Source organism: Apus apus, chromosome 2 (genome assembly GCF_020740795.1).
Source record: "Apus apus isolate bApuApu2 chromosome 2, bApuApu2.pri.cur, whole genome shotgun sequence".
NCBI classification, from domain to species: Eukaryota; Metazoa; Chordata; class Aves; order Apodiformes; family Apodidae; genus Apus; species Apus apus.
This window is the reverse complement of record NC_067283.1, coordinates 21,023,404-21,050,014: the sequence shown is the minus strand read 5'-3', so window position 1 is coordinate 21,050,014 and position 26,611 is coordinate 21,023,404. Positions and strand designations below refer to the sequence as shown.

The 26,611-nt window shown below is 37.7% G+C and overlaps 2 protein-coding genes across 5 annotated transcripts in view; both read left to right on the top strand.

The window, feature by feature from the left end:
* Nucleotides 1-14,461, top strand: part of LOC127380465 (macrophage mannose receptor 1-like) — a 63,357-nt gene extending 48,896 nt beyond the window's left edge. For all 4 annotated transcript variants that reach the window (XM_051609407.1, XM_051609409.1, XM_051609408.1 and 1 more), the window contains 8 exons: nucleotides 904-1,006; nucleotides 1,901-2,130; nucleotides 3,168-3,333; nucleotides 4,293-4,445; nucleotides 7,413-7,529; nucleotides 9,260-9,427; nucleotides 12,606-12,659; nucleotides 13,040-14,461. In XM_051609407.1, coding sequence (XP_051465367.1) covers nucleotides 904-1,006; nucleotides 1,901-2,130; nucleotides 3,168-3,333; nucleotides 4,293-4,445; nucleotides 7,413-7,529; nucleotides 9,260-9,427; nucleotides 12,606-12,659; nucleotides 13,040-13,290 — 1,242 coding nt within the window. In that variant the 3' untranslated portion in view covers nucleotides 13,291-14,461. The remainder of the gene's footprint in view (nucleotides 1-903; nucleotides 1,007-1,900; nucleotides 2,131-3,167; nucleotides 3,334-4,292; nucleotides 4,446-7,412; nucleotides 7,530-9,259; nucleotides 9,428-12,605; nucleotides 12,660-13,039) is intronic.
* A 3,829-nt stretch (nucleotides 14,462-18,290) lies between these two features.
* Nucleotides 18,291-26,611, top strand: part of LOC127380466 (macrophage mannose receptor 1-like) — a 31,310-nt gene continuing 22,989 nt past the window's right edge. Inside the window, exons 1-8 of the mRNA XM_051609412.1 lie at nucleotides 18,291-18,572; nucleotides 20,241-20,639; nucleotides 21,830-22,003; nucleotides 22,967-23,131; nucleotides 23,439-23,555; nucleotides 24,538-24,681; nucleotides 26,025-26,207; nucleotides 26,386-26,540. Coding sequence (XP_051465372.1) covers nucleotides 18,512-18,572; nucleotides 20,241-20,639; nucleotides 21,830-22,003; nucleotides 22,967-23,131; nucleotides 23,439-23,555; nucleotides 24,538-24,681; nucleotides 26,025-26,207; nucleotides 26,386-26,540 — 1,398 coding nt within the window. The 5' untranslated portion in view covers nucleotides 18,291-18,511. The remainder of the gene's footprint in view (nucleotides 18,573-20,240; nucleotides 20,640-21,829; nucleotides 22,004-22,966; nucleotides 23,132-23,438; nucleotides 23,556-24,537; nucleotides 24,682-26,024; nucleotides 26,208-26,385; nucleotides 26,541-26,611) is intronic.

Genomic DNA, 26,611 nt, shown 5'->3' with positions numbered 1-26,611 from the left:
CTTTAAAATGTTACTTCCTTGAAGAAAAATATATGTTTTTATCTTTTAATGAAAAGTAGCAGGATTTCTATGAAGTCTTCTGCGAAAACTTACAAAGTCCCTAGTTTATAAATCTCAGATTTATTTCTAAGTTTGCTTGACCTTAGAAAAAACTGATTTATCATGGTTAATACAAATTACTATGCAACCATTCAGTTTAAAAGATTTAAGTCAATGCATTTCACTTGCAAATGAAGTATTTATCTGTGTATCTCTTCCTGGACAGAAAACAAAAGTAAATAAACTAAAATATGGGTGCTTAGTTACATATTTGTACACACATATCCTTGTGCATTCATCACTGTTTGTTTAATATGTGCTAACATGAGTTCTAGCTATTGTGTCTATGTCAGAGATGTTGAAATGTCACTGTAAGGGTGGTACTGGCAGATCAATGGCTGATTTTGGGCAGGAGCAGTTCTCATTTTGCTGTGTAGAGTGTTACAGCTTGCAACAATACACTTAAAGATCGGTATGTCAGAAATGTTGCATTGCCTGTTGAGGGTCCAGGTTTTATACTGAGGCAAAGTTAACTGTGTTTTTCTACAATAGTGATTTCTCTTTGAATTGTTGGTGGCTTCCTTTCTCTCCATGCTGCATGCCTGGAAAGATGAGAATACTGGAGTTTCTCTGGTCTGCTTAATCACCCCACTATTTCACAGGAGAGAGCAACATGAAGAAATCTGTGAAGTGCAAGAGCAACAGAACCTCCAACATTGTAAAACTTACGCTGTTAAATAATACAAGGTTACGAGAATAAAACTACAGCCATTACTCGTGTCTGAATATGTAAAAGAGGGTTGACAGTTTTGTATTTGCTTCTTTTTGGTATTTGAAAATTATTTTATATCTTTTTGCCTCAAGGCTGATTGTGTTGTCATGAGAAACAGTCCTGTTAAAGAAGCAGGGAAGTGGGCTGATGAGAGTTGTGATACCAGCAGAGGATATATATGCCAAATTAATGCAGGTACTTGTCTTTTTAGTTAAAACACAATCAGACTTTATGGTTTTTCAGTGAATTGCTTGGCTGTGTGGATTTCAACATCATTTCACTTCCAATAAAGATACATCCACAATTTGTTTTCTAAATATTTCACATGTGTTAGAGGGTCTAGTTAGAGTCACTGCTCTCAGCTGAGCCTTCCCAGGAACTGCCATTTTGCTACCTTCCTGACCTGAAATTTGTATCTGTATCTTTGTGTCTAGTGTGACCCTTGACATGATATTTGTTCCATTAATTTGTCTATCATTTTCTGAAAACACAGGCTTTCCATACAAATTCTGGAAAATACTGTCTTGTACCTGTAGCATGAACTGTTTGGAGCACAACTGTAACTCACCTACACTGAACCTGCACTAATTCATCTCCAAAAAGAAATTTGAAAAGCAGTGTAAACCTGTATTTAAGTATTTGATTGCTTTTTAAGGACTGGTCTGTTGTGGAGTTTTCCTTTTCTCTCAGAAAAAAACCCCACCAAAAAACCAAACCAAACCAAAAAACCCCTGGAAAACAGCACAGTCTCTGCAAAGAATTTAGTTTGATGAAAAATAATATTTTATAAAAGAATTTGGGATTTAATCTAATCCTAAATAATTTCAGTAAATCTATTCTGGAGGACTATAAAGAATGCTCCTTTACTCCGTGTCAGAGGTTGCTTTCAGCAACCTTTCTACAGTTTTGTAATTGATTTTTATTACTGATGTTGACTTAAAGAATAGTACTTCTAACTCATGCTGATTAAGTCAGGGAATATGAAATCAAGAAAAAAGGCTTTTTATTTACTCCTGTTTGCAACTGCAATGAAATCATAATCCCCTTTTGAATAAATATATGGGTCTTTTTTCACCCTTTATTTTACAGATGCTGAGTTTCTGCCTTCTACAAGTTCGTCCCCCTCCAGCATTATCCGTTATGGTAACAGTAGTTATTTTTTCATCCATACCAAAATGCAATGGGAGGATGCACAAAAAATCTGCAAACGTGATCAGTTTGACCTTTCCAGCATCTTAGACCCCTACAGTCATTCGTTCCTGTGGCTAAAGCTATTAAAGTATGGGGTGCCTTTGTGGATTGGCCTGAACAGTAATGTGGTAAGAACATCAAACTAATTGAATGTGATGCTGCTTTTCTTTACTTTAGCTTATTAGTTTACATCCTGATCCTACATACTTTTGTTTGAGGTCTGATTTACAGGTAGGAATCCATCCTCTTCCAATACTCTGATTAAATTGTACGTATTACATGTTTTTCACACTTTTTCTGTGATATTACACTCTGTGTGCTTCTAAATGAGACATTTTAGGCTAGCATCTTGAAATATCTCTGTATGGATGGTGCATTTGAGATAAAACCCACATATCTTCAGATGCATAGTAGAAAGCATTTATTCTAAATGACAATACTTAATTTTCAGAAATAGAATGAAGTGTTATTGCCATGACTTTTTCAACATTTTTGGGGCTAGTTAGTCAAATAATCAATTGGTTTACCAAATTAAATTTTATTTGTCTCCCCTCTCCCAGTTCTTGGATATTTTCTTACTTTCTGGATGTTAAAATACACCACCCTTTGTTCTTGGCACAGACACTTGTTCCACATTAACTCCATTTGGCTGAGTGCATGAAAGAAATTCTAATGTATGAACATAACACACCACTTCCTAAAACCCTAAAAAGATTACCCTAACCTAATCAACAGGGTGATTCACTAAATTCACCAGCTTTGATGGGAAAATAATAAGGTTTTAAATGTAATGTAAGTTAAAATAATCTACATTTCTTGAAACTTGGGGCGAAATAGAGTACAAAAATTAGTCATCAGACTTCAACTCCTACAAACTATTTAAAATGACATTTTCTTAGTCCCAAATTAACAGTTTTGTAAGGTTTAAAATTAATTCAGTGTCACCTACCCTGCATTTCCTTTTGCTGAAAAGCATTTGTTGTTCTGCTGTTTTTTCAATGCATAACTATTGTTACAAAACACATTTAAAAGTCTGAGCCATTTGAATTTGTTACTGATTTCTAAAAAGAAACCTTCTAGCACAAGGTTCTCCATACATTTGACTGATGAAGGAATGGTTAATACTTAGAGTTTAATCCTTCCTCTTGATTTGTTTTATTCTTAGACCAATGGGCGTTATGAATGGATTGATAACTGGAGAATGAAGTATACTAAATGGGCTGAAGGGGAGCCAAAACAGAAATTTGGCTGTGTCTATCTAGATGTCTCTGGAGCCTGGAAGACAGGATCCTGCAATGAAAGTTACTTCTCTGTTTGCAGAAAACCTGATGGTAAGAAGTTCAATCTAACAATTGCAATTACAATTGTTATCTCTTTAGAATTCACTGTGCTGGATTGTCTGCTGAGATACACTTAGAAGCTTCTATTTATCTATTTATTTATTTATTATTTTAATTTCAGGAGCTAAATATATTAAATAATTAAAATTTACTTGGATTGAATAGGGCTGCTTTAAAATGAGAGTTGAAACATTTTAAGAGAGTGTGACTGCAAATAGCCATCACTTGACATTAATAACATTAAATATATTTTGCAAAGCTTTGACTCATGTTACTCTGCCATTTATTCTGATACTGAGTAAGCATGAAAGACCAAAAATCTTGAAAATGAAAAGGAAATGAAAGTTAGGTGTCCATATGGTTCATGGCTAGGTATGATATTGAAGGGGGAAGAGGTGAATGACAAAGACATAAGGTGTGACAAGCTTTAACAGCTTTTCAGCTTTTCCTTTTATAACTAAATAAAAAACTAAAGGTGGTACAGAAATATGTAAGGATGTTTCTTCGGGCTGCCCTCTCTAATGTTTTTGAACTGAAACTCCTGTTACTGTCTTCTGATAATGCCTTCTGCATTGCATGATATTAGGTCACAACTCATATGACCGAGTTCATATGGGCCCTAATTCAGCAAAGAAGTTAGGCATGAAAATATGTCTGTGAATAAAGAATTGAGCAAACTTCAGAATGTATTGAAAGATAAAAGCATGCTTGGATTATTTGCTAAATTAGATTTCTTGAGACTACAGTTAAAGTACTTTTTGTTCACATCTTTAGGACTTTTTCCCATTATTGTGCTGTAGTAAGCAGTATAAGCTAGCAAGGTTACCTTTTAAAGACTTGAGTGAGTTTTCCAACATTTGATTAGAATAATCTATTTATTCTAAAATAATGTATGAGAAGCTATTTCTTTAAATTTTGTGCTTTCTTTTTTATCTATATTTTTTAAACAGTTCAGGCTCCCACTGAGCCCCCTCAACTTCCAGGAAAGTGCCCTGAATCAGAAGAACAGAAGTCTTGGATCCCTTTCCGAGGTCATTGCTACTACATTGAATCTTCATCTACAAGAAATTGGGCCCAGGCCTCTTTAGAATGTCTTCGACTAGGTGAGTATCCTCCTTAATCAAAGAACAGGTATTTCTGACTTGTTTTTCCTCTCTGTGGAAAGCTGAACATGTGCTATGTGTTTTTGTAATTTCAAGGATGGTCCAAGTGTTGGACAAAAGAGTTGCATACAATTATTGCCTTAATTTGGGAGGAGATGGAAAACAGGTGTCTACAGTGACACACACTGACTTTCATGTGTGTGGAACCAAGCTTTAGAGGGGCTGTTTAGCCTGGGGTGGAGATCACTAAAGTGGAAACTTCAAACTCTGGCCCTGCTAGGATGTAGCCAGCCTCATCCACATCAGTCACTAAATCTTATTTTAATGCCATTTTTGTCTTCCTGATCTAATTTACCCCTCGATTATTGCAGTTTTATGGCAATGGAATGGAAGTTACACCTCTCTAGGATGCATAAACTAGGCTTGCTTTGTTGTTTCATTCTTCCAACTTCCTTCTCTGGAAAAGTAATCTAAGATCCATTATGTCAGCCTTCATATGCCTATAGCATTGATGTCTATAGTGTTGGTGACAATGTGGCTTTGGTGTCTAACCTCCCAACAGAGTATGCAGAGATCTTGTTCATGCTGTCAGTGGAACTGAACACAGAGTTATCTTCACTGGAAGTATATATTGACACTTGGTGAGGTGAATTGCACTCTAAACTCCACTGACTGGATTTATAACAGCTCCACTGATAATAAAACTACCAGTGAAACCCATGTCTAATATAGACACCTAGAGATGGGTAAGAAGAATCTTACTTTTTCTGCTAGTACTGAGGTTCTCATGAAATAATATGTTACCAGCTCTAGTTTGAGAAACCAGTATTTTGGAGGGAAGGTCAAGTTTTGGTGTAGGTTCTTTAAATCTCACTATATTTTCTGCATCAACATTTGCATAACATATGGGTGAAGACACTTGATAATATACTTTTAAATAAAGTCTCCATAATACAACACTCTTGCTACTAGCTTGGTCTTTTATACTATGACAGTTTTTACAGGGTGACCCATTCCATAGTCTTCTGAGTTCTTTTGATGACAGGACAGATGCTCAGTCTTTGAAAGCTGCAAAGTATGTTCTTAGCTATGCATGGTCAAAAGGACCTTGATAGCTGTACACGTAACAGCTGTTATCTGTTATAGACACCTCTGCTTTAAGTAGAATTATTATTATTTTGAATAAGCTTGTGAGAGAAATAAAGTAACATTTCTTTTCTTTGGAGGACTGAGTTTCTGAAACAGATTTCAATAAGAAGAGTGGAGGAAAAAATGGAAACAGTTTTAAGGTGAAGTTTGAGAGAAATTAAATGATGATGTTGAGTGTTCTAGCAGGTGCCTCCTCTCACTGGCTCTGGTTGTCTGCAGTTGTCCCACATCTTTGTTGTTGGAATCTGCAGTTAGATCAGAATTGCCTTTTTCAATTTAACTTAAATTCCTGAAAAAAGACACTGACCATTTGTTTCAGCAGGCATGGTAAAAGACTGGCATTACATGGAATTTAAAATTTGAGTACTTAAGACTTCACGTCACTGACATCCCCATTCCCTCAGCCTGAAAGATACTCTGGCATTGATTTGTCTTTACAGCTTTCATGCCTGGACACTAGGGCAATGACGGTCCTAGGAGGAGCCTGAGCAGGATGCCCCACCCTCTGAGTCCATAATCTGGGTTCATTGTGCCTCTTTGCTCCCCTGTGCTTGTGGAAATTGGCTTTTGATAGGCTAATGGCTCCTGTGATGGGCCTGGGAGTAGTCAGGGAAGGAGTCCCCCATCTGTCATTGTCTGTCAGTAATCTCTTGTGAATGTGCAGTGAAGCTTTTTATCACACTACCTAACAGTAACCAAGCATCTGATATCATTAAACTAAAGAGGAACAACTAGAAAAACATAAAGACTACAGTGAAAAAAAGAGGAACATTCCACATTCTCTTATATTCTGCTGTTCCTGCTGCACTCTGGGTTTTGCTTGCAGCTGGACGTTTTCCAATTATATCTTACTCAAAGGAGAATTCTGAACCACACTGGAATTTATCAGTAGTTCAGCAGTGATTCAAATGACTTTTATATTTTAAACCTCTGTGAGTGTGTCTTCCTTATCTGAGAAAAAAAAATGTCTTCACAAATTCAACAGCCAAATCTAAACAGTCAAGTACCAAAAGCAGCTATTGCTCTATATCTGTTAACTGGATTCCAGCCTCACACTAAAATGAAGTGAAAATACACTTTCTTCAGCGTTTAATGCAACTCCGTACGAAGCTGTGTAGCTCATTCTGTCTGCTGGCTCCATGCTGTGATTTCTTGACTTTGCTGGAGCAAAGTGCCTCATGGTGTATGTGGATGACTAACAGGGTACTACACTAACTGGGAAACAGATGACCTAGGTGATCTTTCTTTCTCTGATGGCTACAAAGAGAATGTAGGAAAATAAACAAGAGTTGGTTAAAGAGTTGCATTAAGGACTGCTCTTCGGAAAGTCAATAAAGCCTGTGATATACATGAGTTATACAAAGTCTCAGAAAACATTTAATCATTAATATGGGAATCTATACGGTATACAGACTGAAGTTATACATACTTTTTACCAAAACCTTTTAATTTTGTTTAGGCTATTTTTTTTTTAAATAGTAACACATCAGTAGAAACTTAAGCTTGAGACCATACTGACCTGTTGTATTTCACCTGGAGCTGTTGTTCAGTTATGTTGCTGTTTCCCAGTGGATGAAGACACAAGCAAAATGCTAGTGCAGTGTCATGGATATAATAAGAAATTAATCAGCAACAATGGCAGCATTATTTGTAAGGTATTTTCCTAAGTTAGTTTCCATTTTGAACTTCAAACGCCATTTGGAATTTGACACAGATAATTGGTGGCAAAAGTAAGACTGGCATTTGACAGGGCAATTACAATGCTTTTCACTGTGAAACTTAGGTCTCTACGAGATTTTTTTTATCTGTTCCTTCCAGGTGCTTCTTTGGTATCAGTTGAAGACTCAGCTGAAGCCAACTTTCTGGCATACACCATTGAACCACTTGAAGAGAAAGTATCAACATTTTGGACAGGAATGTACAGGAATGTGGATGGTAATTTCTTTAGTTTTAGCATCTTCGGTGAATTGCTGTCACAAGCTGTTTTCACATAATTTCACATTACGCTTCTGCAATATATAAAAATGAAATATAAAAAGGTAATTTATTATCATCATAAGGGAAGCTGGTCAGTTGTAATCAGGCAGTAACTAGCAATAGATAAAGAAAGGTCAGAGAAGGTTCATTTTAAAGCAAGCAAAGTAATTCACAACAAAGTAAGGCACCAAGGTGCACGCAGCAGAGTATAGACAGAACCACAAAGGGATTTGAGCCAAAGCCAAAAGGTTCTTCCCAAATGTGAGAGAGGCCCTGGGTTCTTATGTTTATCATGGAGTTACTCCAATTTTTAAGATAGAGAATAATGTGGCTATCATCACCTCTCATTTTTGGAACCACCATCCTGGAATGACCCGTCACCTGTCTTTAGTTACAGTTGGCCCTCAGCACAGCTTCACTTTGAAGTTGGAATTGTTTGTGTCTTTGGAATTGTGTTCCACAAGTTTTTATATTTTCTGCCTCACTGTAAGGAAGGTAAGAGACAACAAGCAACAGCTGCTTTAATTAAATCTCAAGCTGCTCATTATTGTTTTTTTCAATAATACAGTTAGCTTTAAATTAAATAGATATTTCTGTCTTTATGATGGACCTAAAAGTTACTTCAGCCTTGTGCTGTTCAGATTAATCACAGCATCACAGAATTGTCAGAGTTGGAAGGGACCTCTAGAGATCATCTAGTCCAACTCCCCCTGCTAAAGCAGGATCACCTAGAGCACATTACACAGGACTTTGTGACTGGATCCAGGCTGGTTTTGATTATCTCCAGAGAAGGAGACTCCACAGCTTCCCTGGACAACCTGTTCCAGTGCTCTGTCACCGTCACAGTAAAGTTTTTCCTCATATTTAAATTAAACTTCCTATGTTCCAGCTTGTACCTGTTGCCCTTCCTCCTGTTACTAGGAACTGGGAACAGAATGATATAGTTCTTAAGGTGGTCATAAAGACAAGAGCTGCTTCAGCAAGTAGGTGTCATTGTATTACTAGATAGTAAAAAATATGAAGATTTTGACAAGAAAAAACCCCAGTTTTCTTGCTGAGTCTAAGAAATTACTTGTTTGAGTACAACTTAAGAGTCACAAGGGACACATTTTTCTAAATAAATAACACTATTCAAAGAAAGTAAGAAAAAAGGAACAGGAAGGAAGAGACAGAAAGTCCCAGCATGGCTAAACAACAGTGATCATAAGATTTCTGAAGCAGGAACGTTGTATGTGTAAAGTCAGTGAGAAGGAGCAGAAAAAAAATATGGAAGAAAATTTGACTTAGAAAGACTTCAGTGGGGGCTTTGAAAAAAGTAATACAAAACTTCCCTACAAATTACTGAAATAAAGGGCATTCTGTTGAAGATAAATTATCTTCTGACATCAGTAATTTCTATAAAACAAATAACTGATACTGCCCCATTGCGATAAATTGTTGGAGATCTTTAAATCTTCTTGAGTTTGTAACATCACATGCCAGACTGACCTGCCATTTGCCAATAATTGATATTGTATCATCTGCATAAAAAAATTCAGGTCAACATGAAATATCTAGAAAAAGTCTAAAGACTCGTCTCCAAGAGTGATCCCACTTAGATTTCTCAGGAAGGCAATAAGTGTGGAGCAGATTTCAAGATGGAAATGAATACTATCCTGTTTTTCCATATTCAATGTTTTTCCAATTAGGAGAATGGCTGTGGCTAGACAACACTGCAGTGAGTTTTGTCAACTGGAATGTAGGAGAACCTTCCCCTCAACAAAATGAGCACTGCGTTGAAATGTACGCACACTCTGGGTACTGGAATAATATCTACTGCTCTTCCTACAAAGGCTATGTTTGTAAAAAGCCAAAAAGTAAGTACTACATTTGTATGTTTGTTTCATTTGTAGATTATACTCTTTATGTGCTAGTATTAGATGGCTGTTACACCCACTGCATTTTTTCTGGGTGTTTTGAGGTTTTATAAATGCCGAGGGATACACATTTGTATGCCAACAACAAGAACAATTCTTGTCAGAAAGCAGAAAAGGTGACTAGTGCTCAAGTCCCTTCAGAACTGTTTTAAAAATGTTATGTTTCTATCTTAACTGTACCTAGTATATGCACTTAACACGTTTGCCTCATCTCTATCAATAATTGTTGAGTATTCACAAAGTTAATAGTGGTTTTTGAACACACAGATTTGTCTTAATTGTTTGGAAATGCATTCCTTAAGGTGTGCCCTCTGCTCAGCCCAGGGAATATCCTTTGCTTATATCCCTCTGGGAGTCTCAATTGCATGCCTTTTCCAAGTATGAAGGTAGTGTTTCTGTGAATTGCGTATTTATGAATTGTAAACTAATGAACAGTTTGGGACCTTTTGTCTCTGTGTTCTCCTGTTCCTTTCCTGGGAAGATGAAAGAACAAAAGTGGAGCAAATAACATACTCTGAATATGCTAAACTGGAAATGTTTTGAAATAACTGAATGGACAAATTTTATAGTAAGGACATCTAGTGCATATGTATTTCTAAAAGTACATCCTAATAATTTCTTCCAGCATGTATTGCAATATTAAAATCTCTTACTAATGTTTACTGAGAAAATTGAAATGCATATACTAGCTAAAATATGCCCACTTCCTCTACAAGACTGGAAATGAGAAAAATTCTGCTATCTTGTCTATAAATTTGCTCTTATGCAAAACTACTCCTTCTTACTCAGATGCTTGTAATGATGGCTGTATCTTCCACAGGAAATACTGCAGAACTGTCTGATGCAACCACCCATTTAGAGCCTACTTACCCATCTTTTTACATTGTAATTGACAAACAAAAAAGCACTTTATTTTCATTCTCTATCCAGAACAGTCACAGATGTAGGTAACAAGTGCTAAAATCAAAGGCCACCCTTTATTTTCGACCATTCAACTCACCTGTTTTGCTGGTACTGGCATTCACCTGTTTCTATACTGAGCTGTTTCCAGGAGCTGAAGTGATTGAAAGGACAGTTACTTTTCTTTAGGATTAGCTCCAGCCAGTCTAGCCTCCTGAGCTGGAATACCATGTAGTCAGACAAATGCCATTGTCAACACAAGGACTAGATAGGTGCTCACTCAGGAGTAGGATACAATTGAGTTCTACACAGTCTGAGTTGTAGAAATGCAGCTTGGCTCAGCACGATTTTGGAAAGCTGTGATAATGCTCCATTTGGAGAATTAAAAAAATTAAATGTATTAAATAGCTGTAGGCTAATAAATGGGGTATTAGAAGTATGATTTTACTTAGTTACTCTTGCTATGGCTTGTTATTTTTGCTGTTTTCTGAAGAGGCTGCAAACACAAACCTGTGGCTGAAGTCTTCCTGTAAAATAGATGCTATTTTCTTCTCCAGTTTAATGTAATTTTTACCTTGGTAATTTGAAATCCTGTAATGGGTCTATTCCATAAATAATCTAACTTTATTTCTTAAGTAAGGAGGTACTATAAAGAGCTGCTCAGCAGTTCAACATGTGCTAGTTGATCATGCTCCAAACAGTGAGTAGTATAGTGTGTTCATGGCACCCTACTCACTTTTCAGGAAAGCAGAATCATATTGCTCAGTTAACTGCTTGTTTAACTTTGTAGGTAGGCTTAGCATGCGGTCATCTCATTCCTAAAATCAAAGCTGAAGTGCTTAATATGCCTGATCAGTGCTATACCAAACTAGGTCAGTCAACATTTTTTGGTGAGAAACAAAGGAAAAGTGTCTAGGTTACTATATTAAAGAAAAAAATTCCACTAAAATGAAGTAATGTAGGGAGAATATTATTTTCCAAATTTGCATAATGAAAATTATTTCTTCTGATGCTTTGTTACATTTCTGAGACTGTTTTCTACACTGGGCTTTTGGAAATAGGGTGGTATAATCTTCACAGAATCACAGAATAGCTGAGGTTGGAAGGAACCTCTGAAGGTCCTACTTCCTGCTCAGGCAGGGCCACCTTGCCCAGGACTGTGTCCAGATGGTTTTTAAATATCTCCAAGGAGGGAGACTCTACAACCTCCCTGGGAAAGCTCTGCCAGTGCTCAGTCACCCTCACAGTGATGAAGTGCTTCCTGATGTTCAGAGAGAACCTCCTGTATTTCAGGTTTTGCTCATTGCCCCAGGTCTTGTCACTGGGCACCACTGAGATGAGCCTGGCTCCATTGTCTTTACATCCTCCTTTCAAATGTTTGTACACATTCATAATGTCCCTCCTGAACCTTTGCTTCTAGGCTGAACAGCTCCTGCTCTCTCAGCCTTCCCTATGTAAGAAATGTTCCAGTCCATTCTTCATCTTAATGGCCCTTCAGTGGACTTCCTCCAGTAGCTCGCTCTCCTTCTTGTACTGAGGAGCCCAGAAATGGACTTGACATGTAATTTAGCAAACAGTCAATGCTTCAAAAGTGTGGCAGCATAGAAAGCATGCATCTTCTCTGTTTCCCATGGATTTGCATGCTGCTACAGTGCAGACAGATAACAAGCTGCTTTTTATTGTAAACAGCATTAATAAATACTTTTATTGATAGAAACTCTTGGAAATATCCAAATAATCATGTCTAGTTTCACTTTGAAGAGCTAGACATAGTAATATTTGTCTCTAGATGTAAAACTAGATGGCTAACAGACACTCCAGCAGAGTTCTGGAAAACCTTTGGAAGTCAGGATTGTTTGATTATTAATTAAATTAGGTAGTGTAACTGGGGAGACTGGAAAAACAGTTTAAATTCCTGGGCTTACATTTTTCAGAATTAAATATGATGCATTGATTCTAAGATGTAGTTACAGACTGATCTTATGTTCACACAGCAAAACATGGATCTTCATCTTAAATGATGTCCAGTTTTACCAGCAAGTCAGATTTTGTGATACAGACATTACGTTTTAAATAAGCTACAAACATTTTAATTTGGATGTGATACGTGCTAAGACAGTTTGTAGTTCAGGAGTGATTTTCAATACTTTCCAAATATCAAAATAAATAACAGAATAGTATAATAACATAATTCTTTTTCAATGTTTTCAAATGCCAGCAGTAGAAATGCCACCAGCAGCTGAAATGCCACCAACTGAAATGCCTACAAATGGTAAGAATATTCTCTTTCTAGTAGACAAAAACTAGTCCCATGTAAGATCACGAGCAGAACAAATATGCTGTATTTTGTCTTTTACATTTTCTGATACATCTGAGTACCATATTTTTTTCCTAGAAGCAGACTGTTTCCTAGTAGAATACAGTATACTCCATTCAGTGTCAAAATGCAGGTTTAAAAAATAATAATTTGTGATATAGTATGCAATGTTAGTGTTCTAAAATAAGTTAATTTTATGTTACTACCTTTGTCTCTAATTATTTTGAAACAAATTAAACACTTGATTAAAACATTACACTTTCTAAAGAAATTGTTTCCAGTAATCAGATAAAGAGTATGTAGCATTCTCTTGATTTCTCTGTATTTGTTTTCAGCAATGACAAAGGATGAGAAGGCTCCTACTCTGAACCATGGTAAAACAGGTGTTGTAGTTATTGTTGCCATCCTCATCTTAGCTGGAAGTGGCCTTGCAGGCTACTTCTTCTACAAGAGAAGAAAGAATCGCTTGTCAACAAATGACAGCTTTGAGAACAATTTGTATTTTAATAGTGATTCAGTTCCTGGAACTAGTGACACAAAGGATCTTGTGACCAACATAGAACAGAATGAACATGCGACACTGTAATGTAATAAAAAAGAAATGTAATATGTATTGTAAAATGTAATGTAATAAAGTAAAATGTGCCTTGTTTTAATAAAATTATGCATTTAGAATTAAGCCAAAGCTATCTTCTCATGTGCTAATACTGTAGTAGTAGCCAGTTTCAGTGTGTGCATAATATTATATACAGCAATTACTATATTTTGTAACCATTGTATAATTTGTAACTTTTCATATCTCAGGATTTGATGACCCACACTGATGATTGTGGGTCTTAAAAAAATAGTTAATATTGACTAATTATTAAATGGAAAAATAGAAATGAATGCAATAAAGGAAGCAAAATGTAGATGGATCCACTTGAGAAAGATCCCAAGATTTGAAGTTTCTGCACCAGATTTATTTCAAAACATGCTAATGCACAGATTCTCCAAGCTATTCAGCAAACATGTCTCTAATTCTACCATCTTCAGTTATTCCTAGGGATTTAACTATAGGGGTAATTACTAGATGACAAATATGTATTCAGGCACATCTTCTTTGAATCACTTGGGAAAAAAATAATTTTATGATAAAATTTAAATTCTCACAGTTTCACACAACACAGAGAAACAAGTATGTAGTTCTTGTAGTTTAGGTATGCTAATATTAAACAGGTGAAATCTGGGGGCAGACTTCTGTCTGGAATGGGGAAATTTGTTTGGTGTCAACTGCCAGTGTTCTGGCTGGCCACAACTGGGTTTCTCTGGGAGAGGGGATGAAGGTCATGTCAAATCTTCCTGCTTATGAGCACAACAGTTACTGAGGAGAGAAAGGAACACTATCTATATGTGTTCTGATGGTTGATAGGAGCAGTGGGTAGCTGTTTTGGTGATCACATATTAATACTGCTCTCCTATAGCCTCTCAATCAATAGCATAAGTTTGTGGGGTGTGTGCGAAAGTCAAGAACAATTTAGCTTTACCAATGTATTAGTACTGATTTTATTTCCTATCTAAAAAGAATAGCTCAGTTACCATTTATGGAAATCTTAGATTCCCCAATGAGAAGTTTATAGTCATAATTTTTCGTAAATCTTGTAAAATGTAAAACATGCATGACTCTTCACTTGCATACAAATATTTGCAAGGCTTGGTTTTGTGATTTCAGATTTCATTCTGTGAAATAAACAGTAACTAGCTTTCATTTTTTAAAATAGCTTTTCATTTTATTGTCTTACCTCTGTAAAACTCTTTAACATGATTACATTTAAAAAGGAGATGATACAATTGTGAAGACATTCCATCTAAAATCGTGATCAAAAAATATATTAACCATATTTTCCTGAATCTCTCCAGGGATTGTCTGCTTAAAACCAAGACAAAAACGTCAGCTGAGTGATTTAGTAAAAACCTTGAATTACATATGCGTGGAGGTATGATGGGGAAATTTATCCTGAAATGCCTTTTCTCCTCTGGCTCTGCTCCCTTTCTCTTAGTTACTTCCTTGCCTCTGTTCAGCAGCCTACTGCTGTTTCCATCTTCAATGCACAGTTTTTCAAGCATGTCTTTTCAAGGAGCAGCACCTCTAATGGTTCTTTGTGACATCTGATGTGGCTTACGTGCCAGAAACCTCCTGACTAACAGATTTCTGATGCTAGGGATGGCATCATTTCAGTTATATGGAAAAGCTGTGACAGCTCGAAAGACAAGTGAAAGGGAAGGTGAAAGGTCAGAAGGCCCTGGCTGCAATCCCAGCCTCACTGCACTGGCTGTTGTGCAAACAACAAATAGGAGCAGTTAGTACCCAAAAGAAGTTCAGTCTCCTTCTGGGACCCTGTGCAATCTTAGGGCAGTGTCTGAAAACATGTGGTTGGAAAGAAAATAAAGTTTGAGAGGATGTCTCATTTCTGGTGCTTTGCCATACTCATCAGGTACATTTCTGCAGCTAAAGAGTGTCAGGTGGAGAACCCAGCTACTGGAGCCTGAATGGTCCTGAACTCATTGACCCATTTACTCACTGTCTGAAATCCAGCATTGTCTTTGAGTAGATGACAGTTAAAAATGCTGTGCCAGTGAATAGCAGGCAGCAGTTGCAGCTGCTTCTGTGAAATGCAGTGTCTGTTACTCTCTCCTGCCCAAATGGGTTCAGAAAAAAGAGAGGGCTTTAAGATAAGAAGATGTACTCTGAAGATGTATCTGCTTGGCCTGCTCATTTTAGAAAGAGTGTCAGTGAAAAAGACTTGAAAGATTTTCAGAACATGGGGAAATTTAAGCTACATGTTTTTCTGCACTTCCTATTGGAATACAATGGAATTGAAGAAAGTTTCCTGTTAAAAAAAAGCAAACATGAAAGCAGTGGCACACGGGAAATAGTTATAGCTCCATGTAGTAAGATGAGCATTGACACTTTATACGCAAAGTCTAATAGGAAGTTTTGAATGGAATATAAAGAAATTAACTACCTTGAACACTGAAAACAACATGTAATTTAAAATAAGATTAAATATAAGGTTTTTACCTGGGCCCTTATAATGATACAAAATACTATTTCTTGGTGGGTTTTTTAAATTTTATTTTATTTTTCCCCCCCCCAGCTAGTACACTTCAGTGATGGCAACTCATTGATTAGACTGTCTGAATCCAGAGCCCAGTCCCAGGTTTTTCAAATCATCATTCCTTTGTTTGTACTTGTGGCAAAACTGATCTTTTAATTTCAATAAATATAGATAAAGCAGTCTTCAAACCAGTGTTCTCTTTCCACACTCTCATGTTATTTCTATCTTCCCTGGACTGAGTTGTCATGTAATGGTTTTACCAAATTCAATGTGGTGATCTGGCATTCTGTCCTCTTTTTCTGCTGCTAAGCTGCAATGTTCCTGAAAAATCATTGACTACATTAAAAAAGTTTCAAAGATTGGCCTGGAGAAATTATTTGTTTTGCTCTATTTGACTGAAAACAGAGCAGTATGTCTTCCTGGAAATAATTCATAATCATATGGATGGAATATAATTTGTTACTTAGTGTATTCTGATCACCAGTTCTTTTAGCCATCTCTTACTACCAGCTGCTAGTCCTGTTGAGATCTGTCAGTTGCCTTAGAACATCCCTGTTGCTCTTGTGATCTCTTATTTTGTCTCCTGAGTAGATGCCACTACTTGGGGGAGGTTTCAGGCTGTATGATGCATAAATGGATTTTGCTTTTCTGAAATATTCTTGATGTAAAATCCAGGGAAATAATTTTTCAATATTCAATGGCATGTAAAGGTTTGTCTCTTTGCACACTACTACGTTTCTTGAGACCCTTGTGCTTAACTTTCATTTCTCCTTTTTTTCCAGAAGAGTTCAGACTTCAGAGAAAAGGTGGTGAATCTGCACACTGTGTGTGTAACTTCCTGCCTGGGAGCAGAGATTGCTGAAGGAACAATGCTGACTCCACACAAAACCCAGCAGCCTTTCTTCCTCCCCACTTCCAAAATTTCAGGCTGTGCTTTGCCAAGTGGAAGATGCTGGAGTGCATCCTGTATTTTCTGATTTTCTTTTCCACTTTGTGAGCTGTGATGGGATCTGCTCAGACAAAACTGCAAACACTGAGGTGAAGCTGACTTTACTATTCTTTAGGATTTTTCAGCCTCTCTCAGCAGATCATGGATGACATTCCTCCACCAAACAGAACTTTCTTCAGAACAGAATTAGTTTCTTTTTTCACTTTGTAATTGTACTTGTTGCTTCCTGGTAGAGTTGGAGATGCTGAGACATCGTATACAGCAGAAGCACAAGTCATTGCATCTCTCCTGCCTGTATAATAAATAAACCTATTTTTTCCATCTGCACATCTGGAGCTGCTGAACAAGGGAGCAATGAAAGTTGGAAAGCCGAGGTTGCATAGTTGGGCATTCCCATGTTGGGGAATACAGCTTTACTCCAGGCTCCATGCAGCCATCTTTACACAAGTATCATGATTCACTGAGTAATTGACCATGCAGCCTTCTCTTTTCCCTCCCAGTTTCCTTGTTTCAGTGCCCTTCTCAGGCTCCCATTTTTTTCATATTTTTGGTCTAACTGTATCTGCTGTCCTTTAGGTCCCACTATTTCTTTCTCTGTTATAATTCTTTTTCTGCTCTAATTCTGTATCTTTCTAGACCCAGTGAATTGTCAATTTGCATCTGATTCAGAGCAACAGAAGCAGGATCCCACATCTACTTGCAGTGTCGAGGTTTTCTTTGCCTATGACAGCATCAATTTTCAGGGAAAGATTTGCTGCAAAAAGCAGTCTCTTCTGAACATATCGAAACTGGGATTTTTCAAAGGCCGAATGCAAAAAATGATTTAGATCTTTCACTGGAGCATGTTTTTCCTTTCTTACCCTCTCTGTGTTTCTAATTCTTTCACCTATCATGAAGGAGAGAGATTTTTCAAAGCGAAAACCAGAATTTTGTCAGAATGCCTGGAGGATGTGCACTTTATGGGGTACAAATTTTCACAGATCAGTCAGATGAAAAATGTGGTCTAACTCCTTATCAGTTTAGTTTTCCTCTCCAGCAATAACTGTAAACTCGCCATTTTCCAGTTACAGTTTACCTTCTTCCTGGACTTGTATGGTTTTTTTTCAGAATTTGTTCAGTTGTTGCTGTCAGTTACATTGCTCCTGCACATAATTGGGACCGAAGCAAAGACAGATGCTTCCTGAAGAACACAGATCCTGTTTTCTACAGCTTTTTCCTTTTCTATGGAACAGCAGACATGGAAAATTCTGGTTATCTCTGATTCCAAGGTCCATAGTTACTTAACTGCACAGTGTCCCAGACAACTTTCTACAGTACAGCATTGCACTCTGACTTTTTCATCTTTTATTGATACAGACAATTATTTCTCTTCTTTTTTACTTTTTCCTTTTATTTCTGGTAGAGATGTTCATTTCGCCCTCTTCATAAAAATAATGAACCTGAATTGTAAGGTGTGTTTCCAAAAATCCTCACTAATACCTCTCAGATCTCATATTTCTGTGGAAGGGAAAAAATTTATACAGTAGAGAAACTAGCTTAGAAGGCAAAGTTTATTCATTAATGTATTATTTCAAAATTACTCATGTGACATGATGCAGTTCCTTATTTGCAGCTCAGAACTTCCCTGTATCTGTTGGGTCTTAAAAACTGAAAAGGATTGGTTAATCTCCTTCAGTGCCGAACAGTTTTCTTACAACTCACAGATTTGTTCTTCAGCATCAATTTGAGGTGAAGGGGAGAAGGGAGTGAAACATTTGGCCATGGCTGTCTACCTACTCCTGATTTTTCTCTTTTCCTTTAGCACATCTCTTCAAATGTCTGGTAAGTCCTTGTGCCCTGCTGAGCACGGAGATTTGCAAGTTCTTTCTCGTGCTTTCCTGATGTCCTCCTTCTTGTACAGTGAGTTTAGATCTGTACACAGCATGCAATTTGAAACAGCTTTATTAAACTCTTAAATTTGGTGGTATTATATAGGAATTTTGCTTCCTTAACCCAGTTTTCAAGATGTATGAATGAGAGAAACACACTAACAGGTGTGAGTGTAGCATTGATTATGCTGATTCTTGAAAATCAGCCTGTGAATTCAGACAAAAGCTCGTCTGAAATGACTCCAATGGAGGTTAGAATTGCTCAGATGTTCAGGGCAGTGTCCTCTTAGTGTGCACAGAACTGCTGGCAGGTATGTCCCTTGAGTTTCTTAGCTCATATAGGCTATAGCATGCTGATTGTTGCATATATGAATCCTGTTTCCAAACTGACAGCTTCAGGACCTTACATTTCAAACTCTCCTACTGCTGAGAGGAAAACAAATTAGGCTGTGTCTGCAGCTCTTTCACACAGGGAGCTCCCAGCTAGAGAACTGCAGGAGTGCAGTGCTATTGCTTGAATGGCAGCAAGGACTAGCCAAAGCTGATCTAATCCATTAATTCCTTCTGTGTGTGTTTTTGAGAGAGATCAAGTTGGCCCTCACTCATCTTTTGCTAACGTCCTCAAGAGCAACTGCAGCAGGAAAGCTGTGCCAGGGGAAATGCCATCTGGCTTGTTCAGGTCTGCAGGCTTTCAGAGAAATGTCACAGAGGCTGTGTGATCATTCCCTGGCAGCTCTAAGGTGTGGGGGGTTATGAAGCCTCATGCAACTATTCTGCCTCCAGCAAGAATCCTTGGGTGGCAGTCAAGATTAATGGCACAGCAGAGTGAGTTGGTGATGTTGCTGTCACTTAGAGGGGAGTTAAGGGATGCAAGGTGAACTGCATAAAAGGTCAGGGTTTGAAGAAGGCTGAAGTTGTGCCCATTTTTTGAATGGTCTGAAGAAACACAACCCCCTCGTGCAGTGTCTCACATTTCTATTTACAAGTGTAGCTATTAATGGCACTTAGGATACTTAGCTTAGCTTAGCTGTGCTCACAGCTGAAGTGATGATGCTGCAAGTTGTGGCTTTCCTCTTGAGAAACTCACAAGTTTAACTCAGTTGTGCAGTTGCCAAATATTTCCAAAATAACTAACCAAACATGAAGAACACCCCACTTGCCTGATGAGCTGTAAACACCAATGTCATTCTGGGTCAAAGTAAAATTAGTTGAATTTTGAGTAGGTGAACCATTTTTAATAGCTCTAAAGCAAAAAGTCTTTTTTACTTAGAAAACTAAGTCCTGTTTAATATGCTGTGTGGTGGTGGTGGAACTTTGAAGAACTCATGAAATTTAATAAAGGTCAATTTTTAATGTCATTTTGAGAACAGTGTGCTTTAAGAAGGGATGAGAAAAAGAGCAATTTCTTGAAAGAGCTTCATTTTCAGCTTGTGTGTTGCCTTGTACCTTAAGCACATTTTTATGATTATCCTTCATAGTGATGATTAACTACCCTTGGTTTCTTTCTCTATAGGCTCTATGTATTAAATTTTTCTTGTAGCAGACTGTCAAATAGCAAGTAAATGTCTTATCTCCTACAAATTATCTCCTCAGATGTTTGCATTCTCATTTAAATTTGTAGATAGTGGAATATTTTCAATCTATAATGAAGACAGCAAGCTCTGTGCCCAAGCTCAAAACTCCAGCTCGGTCATAACTACCTCTTGTGATCAGCACAACGAGTTTCAGAAGTTCCGCTGGGTCTCGGCCACGCAGCTGCTGAGCGTGGCACTCAAGCTGTGCCTGGGAGTGCTCTCTAAGGCGGATGAGGCTGCCATCGTGTTGGAACCCTGTAACAAGACAAAGGAGCTTCAGTGGTGGGAATGTAAAGATGAGATGCTTGCAACCCATGGCAAGGAATTATTTCTCAGCTATGGCAAAGGGAAGGGGAAGAAAGTCAAGTTGTCCAAATTATCGGACAAAGGGAGCAGGTGGAAAATCCATGGAACTGCAGACAACGTGTGCTCCCAGCGCTATGAGGGTGAGTACTGAAAATTAATCTCTGTTTCTAGGTAACTTGTCTGCCCCTACATACAAAGCATTCCACCACCTCCTTAGCACGCAGCAACCCTTTCCTTACATTGACATCAGTAGCAGAGCTGACTACAGATAGTAGAAATGCAAGGCAAATATGACTCTATACCTTTATGCTTAATTTGGAAAGTGCAATTCTGTCAAATGAAATAATAAAATCAGAAAGGCCTATGATGTAATCATAAGGGATAATGGGAATTCTGTTTGTGCAGCAACAGTGGGAGGAAATCTGTGTTTCAAAATAGGTGTGATCAATTTGTAGAAGTGGTGATTGTGCTGTATCTAAGTATGTATTTTTGCTATTATTTGGTATGACCAAGTACTATCTCTAAGAAGTTAATTTCTAGTTAACATAGATGTAACCCACTTTTAACAGTGTTTGGCTAGTTTTTGCAGGCCCAGCAAGAGGAAAAAGTATAAAAAAGCAGTAGCAAAGCAGTGCTCAATGGTTTAGGAGTCAATAAGACCTAACACCCTGAAAAAGAACCACTGGGGAGTCAGATCTCCTTTTCCTGCATTATTTTCATTCTTAGACTATGTACAGTGGGCATCCCACAGGAAGGGTGGGAAGTTAAATAGCAAGGGATTAGTTTTTTGCCATACATACAACAGCTCCAACTGGAATGAAATTTCTCATAATTTTGTTCAGACAGCAGCAGATTAGGCTGCATAGAGATGGGAGAGTCACTTCCCAATAGAATAACTCACAAACTTAAATAAAACTTCCTCTTATGAAGACTAACAAAATACTCTGATATCTCATTTCCAAGCCTCTTCAACCATACAGGGTAAAAAAAAAAAAAAAAAGGATCCCAAACACCATCTGACATCAGAAATAAGTACACAGTGGGAGAAGCTGAGTCAAAAGCATCTCTGACACAGCAGTCCAGTTAACAATGAAAAGAAAAAATATACAGAAAGCAGTGTGAGGGACAAATAAGTGTGTTGTTTGGGAGTTTAAATTCTAAATATCTTGCCATAGTCATTTCTAATCAGCACAACAGCCTTGGAAGGCTTTGTAGTAATGAAGTAGTGATGTGTTGAACTCTCGCACAACTCAACTGTGCCCGTGGAGAGCTGCCTAAGAGCAGACACCATGGTGAATATCTGATGACAACTCTACATTTCTCTCTGCAGATATCTATACACTGGGAGGAAATGCCTTTGGTGCACCTTGCGTGTTCCCTTTTAAACTCAATGGTAAATGGTATGCTGAGTGCATCCCTCGGAGTGACAATCCAGGATCTCTCTGGTGTGCAACTTCTTCAGATTTTGATAAAGACCAACTTTTTGGAAAATGTCCCCTAAAAGGTAATTTGTTTATAAAGATTTCAGGAAAGCAAAAGTTTCATCCACTCTCATGGTTAAATCTCTTCAGGATGTGGAATTAGCATTGGACAGCCAGCTGGACTCTGGCTAGCCTAGTTCCCTGGTGAGTTACGCAAGGGTAAATCAAGACATCTGATCTTCACTCACGTTTGTCCAGCTGAGATGAGAAGTAGTCTTAAAGTGCTCCTGAGACTGGTACATATGGGTGTATTGTGAATGCAGTGACTGGGACTGATGGAAATAAGGAAGACAAAACAAAACCCCTAGGACTAGGTAAGAAGGAAGTCAGGAAAAATAAAAGGCAGAAAGAGGTGCAATGGATGAGGCAGTGAGGAAGATGAGATGATGGTGGTTTATCATAGGGTGGATGGAGCAGAGAACAGAAGTTCTGGAGTGAATGGAAGGTGCTAGATGTGCAGTGACCTTCACCTGTCTTTGGTGTTCCTTACACTCACAAATCACCCAACATTGCTTTCAAGTAACCCTGGCAAAAAAGCCCTACCCCTTCAACTCTGCTTCACATCTGATTGGAAATCTTTGTTTCCATCATGCTGGGAGGTCTGGGAGAGGGAAAGATGGGTCCTAAGGCAAGAAATGGATGTGGAGACCAAAATTTTCTGTACAGGGAATAGGAAAATGTTTATATACAGGTAGAATATATCAGTGAGTGGGATAATCTAGACTGAACTGTGAAAGGAGTAGATGAGTTATATAAATAAAAAAGAACAGGGTGATTGTAGAAAAATCAGGTTTCAAGGAGAAATAATTCCTTATGTTATTAATATATTATTAATACTGAATGGACAAAGTATCTATGTTGGGCAAACTATGTGCAAAAACTTAGCAAATCATACAGTTACATGGTTTTAGCTTGAAATGAAGATTTTATTTTCTGCTTTACCAAGTATGATTATCTCATCAAGTTGCTGTCATCATGTTTTATAGACACCATCCACAATGACCTCTGGAAGACAAATCCTGTGACAGAAACTCACTATCAGATAAACTCAGAGTCTCTTTTGACATGGCACCAAGCAAGAAAAAGCTGCCAGCAGCAGAATGCAGAATTATTAAGTGTCACAGACCTTCATGAAGAAATGTTTTTATTAGGTAAAGTAAAAAACTCTAACCAAAATATTAATGCATATGATTAAAACATAGGTCAGCTCCAAGAGCTTTAACATGGATACTTATATGTACCTTGTCAAAACAGGTCTTAGTGACATTCTTAGAAAGCATGTCACTGTCTCACAAAAAAATGTGTTAGACTAATGGAAAAAATCAAACCTATATTTAAAAAAATGCTAGTATGATACTTTTTTTTTCATGCTTTAAACTTTTATTTCAAGTTTATTGAATAACTGACAAAATCAGACACATTTAATCACTTGACTGTTCCCTTCTTTTGGCCACTTAGGACTCACTAGTGACCTGGGTATCAATGCGAAGCTCTGGACTGGTCTGTTCAGTCCACTTGACAGTGGCTGGCAGTGGATTGGGGGCAGACCTTTCAGATACCTAAACTGGGCTCCAGGTAAATGCAGTTTTCTGAAATGATAATCAGCATCTGGGCCAATATTTTCTTATCTTACCTAAATTACTGTTAGCTAATTCCTTTGGTTTCATAGAATTCTCACAGACAAATGCGGGGGGGGGGGTGTGGGTCTAGATGATCTATAAGGTCTCTTTCCATCCAAACCATTCTACGAGTCTGTGATTATGGGAAAGGAAACATATTACACTAACAGGGATCACACTGGAGTTGGATCTCTGTTAATTCTGAATTCCCTGAAAAAACAGGTATCTACAGCTCATTCTTTATTTTTTCCATTGACAGTTTTCTCATCATGCATATTATTCAAATAAAACAAATTATACAAAGAGAATGTAAAGAAAAACAAACAGCTGAAAAGAAACATTACTAATATTTTCATATTTGCATTACAAATATTTTCAATTGCTCTTCTCAGTTACTGCATATAACATTTATCTGATGCACAATGTCTTAGTAAGTTTCTACTCTTTTCTTAGGATCTAACTCACCATCTTGCATGTTGCCATTTACATATTTTCAAAATAGTTGTTGTGAATACTGGGAAATCCAAAAGACAAGCACACCTGTGGAATTATGTATGCATTGCATGCCCAGTGTGTTTAGGAGTGAAGGATGTTGAATTGTTTGCAATAGTACAGCCCCATAAGGAATTTATATTAAAGCTTTATTTAAAGATACTTATTTTTCCTCTATACTGCAGTACACACGCTGCAGTACAAACACGCAGCATTTCTTTCTAAGCAGTGCATGGGAGAAGAGCAAGTCTCGTGTTTCAAATGTCAGCCCTCTTGGCCATCCCAGTGGTGCTCCCTCATCTGCTCTCTCAGGAATTATCACTGTAAAGAATAATATGCCAGTCGCTTTGCAGCTGCAAAAGACTTGTGCACTCCTTGCTGTGATGAGATGGAGGTTTTCAGTGTTAACAGAGGGATTCTCTGTATGTTGTGCCTCTTTCCTAAAGGAAATCCCTCTGTGGAATCTGGAAAAATATGTGGAACCTTCCAAGGTAGGAATGGCAAATGGGAAAACCAGGCCTGTGATAGGAAACTGGGATATATCTGCCAAAAGAGAAACTCTTCCTCAGATTCCTCAACTGTTGCCTCAGGTAAGTGTGTCAAAAAAAGAAGGCTATTTTTGCAGTGAGTGAGAAATACTCATACGTATATGAGAAGAAAGTATCTTGTCAATACAAGAGGGTTGCACTTGTTGACTTCAGTCAAACACTGAGAAGAATTTCATTTTCTGGCTCATGTTAGACATGATGTGTGGATGTTGTTAATAGTTTTGAAAAGATCACAGGATACAAATAAGGCAGAATTATGTGTTTGGTCATGCCATCCAGACCTCAAGATACTGATGAATATCCCATAATCTGAAAAGATATGTTCTGCAAAAAGATGTGAGCCACAGTTAATGTTTAGCCTGCTCTCTGACCATTTTTTGCTCTGTTCTGAAAGGATAAAATCAAAATATGGTGTTAGCAGCTTTTTCAAGTTGTGTTTCCCACCTGAGACGAACTAGGCCTTATCTATGTGAAGAAAATGATGTGCAGTTACCTCACTTGGGAATTCCCAGCATGTCACTAACTCAACAGTAACTCCCTCAACTACTTATATACTAGTAAATCAGATTATTCTCTGGCTTGAGGGATGAAAGACACAGCACAGCTGGCATCCTGTACATTCTGACAGCATCCAGACCTCTTACTGGGAATGGCTTCTGACCCATGTTAATCTGCAAACCATGGCTGGGTGTTGCCTAGGGGAATGCAAATTGGACAGGTCAAAACCATTTCCAGGGAGCACTGAGCAATGTGGTTGATGACACTCCAATATGGGTGCACATCCTGCCCTCTCCAGTTAACTTTATTGGTGAGGACCAAGTGAACCTTCGAAGCAGTAGAAGGTGGTTGACCATACCAAATTCACACCAAGAAATAGCTGCTGAACAAAGTTTCTGGCATTTTTCTGCAGCTGGGAATTCTGACATGTCTGGTATAACATAAATGTGTCTGTCCAACTGGCCCTCGAGCACCTGGTGTTTCCAGAGAAAAAAATATACAAAATCTCTAAGGTTGACCAAGGTAAAGTCCCTGTTTATGAAAGAGAACATATTCCATAAAGCATAGCTGCACGCAGATTCTCCCTGAGGGAGACTTAAAATCAAGTTGTGCCCTGCAAGTTTGAGTGCCAAATTATTTAGTTTATTTGTTATTTAGTATTTAGTATTTATTCAATCCTGTAGAAGAGTTTTTGGTTGCTCCCAGCACCATTGGGTTAGAAAGATCTGTTATATATTCTTTGTGTTCCTCAGATTCTTGCTTCTTCTCTGTTGCTTCTTCTTCTTCTTGTCTGTGCCTCAATATTTCAAATTCATGTCAGTACAGGTAATTTGATGAAAAAACTGCACTGAACAGGATTGCTCATTACTTGTTTGAAATATTTTTAGGTGACTTAAAGCCTTTTAAGTGCCCCAGGGAATGGGTAGCCTATGCAGGCCATTGCTATAGAATTTACAGAACACCCAAAATATGGAAAGCAGCCCAGTCTTCATGTAGAAAAGAAGATGGAGAGCTGGCGAGTATCCATAATATTGAGGAGTACAGTTTTACAGTGTCTCAGCTTGGGTACAGTGAGTATTCCTGCAGGTCACCTTTTATCTGGAATTATACTGTTGTTATTATTAATTTAATAATTGTAACTATGATTTGAAATATATATATTTTTTTAAATTCAGTCAAAATGAGTGTGAGATGTGATTGTTCCATTTTAAGACACACGCATACCTACGATTACATTTGTGTTCCCAGAGCCAGATGATGAACTGTGGATTGGTCTAAACGACTTCAGGGCTCAAATGTATTTTGAATGGAGTGATGGAACACCTGTGACTTACACCAAGTGGCATCACGGAGAGCCAACCCACACACAGAATAAGGCAGACTGCATTGTTATGAAGGGAGAGGTAAAAAAAAAAAAGGGACAGAGGTTTTAAAGGTTTTTAGGAACTTCAGAATATCTGATATATCAGATATT